The sequence below is a fragment of the Mandrillus leucophaeus genome, unplaced genomic scaffold (genome assembly GCF_000951045.1).
Source record: "Mandrillus leucophaeus isolate KB7577 unplaced genomic scaffold, Mleu.le_1.0 Scaffold2, whole genome shotgun sequence".
NCBI lineage: Eukaryota > Metazoa > Chordata > Mammalia > Primates > Cercopithecidae > Mandrillus > Mandrillus leucophaeus.
In genome coordinates, this window is record NW_012102031.1 from 657,657 (window position 1) to 658,797 (window position 1,141).

The following is a 1,141-nucleotide window of genomic DNA, read 5'->3' on the forward strand; positions in this document are numbered from 1 at the left end:
CCTGGCGCTGGTCCTGGTGGGCCTGGTGAGCTGGAGGCGGCGACAGCGGCGGCTTCGCGGCGCGTCCTCCGCAGAGGCCCCCGACGGAGACAAGGACAAGGACGGTGAGCTCCGTGTGTAGCGGAACCAGTCCGAGCGGGGCACAGGGGCTGGGGTGTCGGAACGGCCTAGGGGGTGATGCATGGACCCTGGGAGTAGAGAAGGGCTGTAAGGGGAAACGGAGACAGAGAGCGGAAAAGAGTTTGCTCTGAGGAGCTCAGGCTGGGGACGGAGACATAGTCCTGCGCCTGAGACCCTGGTCGGAGCCAGGAACAGCTCTGCCCTGCCATACCCCAGTGTGAGGAAGAGACAGTTCGCGGGAAGGGGGCCCCGTCTGAAGGAGGAGCCTGTCCTGCCCTTTGGGAGTCTAACGGAGCTTGATTCCCCCATAAATCCCTGCAGGGTTTGCCAGACAGCCCCAGCTCCCCAACTCCCTGCCCTGCCAGCTCCCCACTGGCCAGGCCTCTGAACTCAGGGTCAGCCATGTGCCACCCCTCCCCACCCTGCAGTGGGCTTCATTTGACGGAGTACTGCCCCTCCAGAGGAGTCTTCTAGGGGAGGGAGAGAAGGCTGTGACCCAGTACCGAGCCTCTATCCCCCCTGCCCTGCCCCAGAACCCCTGGACAAGGTCATCATTCTGTCTCCGGGAATCTCTGATGCCGCAGCTCCTGCCTGGCCTCCTCCTGGGGAAGACCCAGGAACCACCCCACCTGGCCACAGTGTCCCTGTGCCAGCCACAGAGCTGGGCTCCACTGAACTGGTGACCACCAAGACGGCCGGCCCTGAGCAACAATAGCAGGGAGCCGGCAGGAGGTGGCCCCTGCCCTCCCTCTGGACCCCCGCCAGGGGCTTGGAAATCAAATTTTGCTCTTCACTCCAGCACGCACCTGCCCTCTTTCTGGGACCAGGCTAACCCTGCAGAAGCACAGACACTACAGACCACAGCGTTCAGCCCCCATGGAGTTTGGTGTGCTCACCTTTGGCTTCAGACCACACCATCTTTGACAGCCCTTGAAGGTGGTAGCCCAGCTCCTGTTCCTGTGCCTTCAAAAGGCTGGGGCACTATGAGTAAGAGACCGCTTTTAAAATGGGGAAGGCACCA

The 1,141-nt window shown here is 62.4% G+C and overlaps 1 protein-coding gene across 1 annotated transcript in view; it reads left to right on the forward strand.

The window, feature by feature from the left end:
- Window positions 1-835, forward strand: part of TNFRSF13C (tumor necrosis factor receptor superfamily, member 13C) — a 10,163-nt gene extending 9,328 nt beyond the window's left edge. The window contains exons 6-7 of the mRNA XM_011979116.1: window positions 3-104; window positions 654-835. Of these exons, the coding sequence (XP_011834506.1) occupies window positions 3-104; window positions 654-835 (284 nt within the window). The remainder of the gene's footprint in view (window positions 1-2; window positions 105-653) is intronic.
- The last annotated feature ends 306 nt before the right edge of the window (window positions 836-1,141 follow it).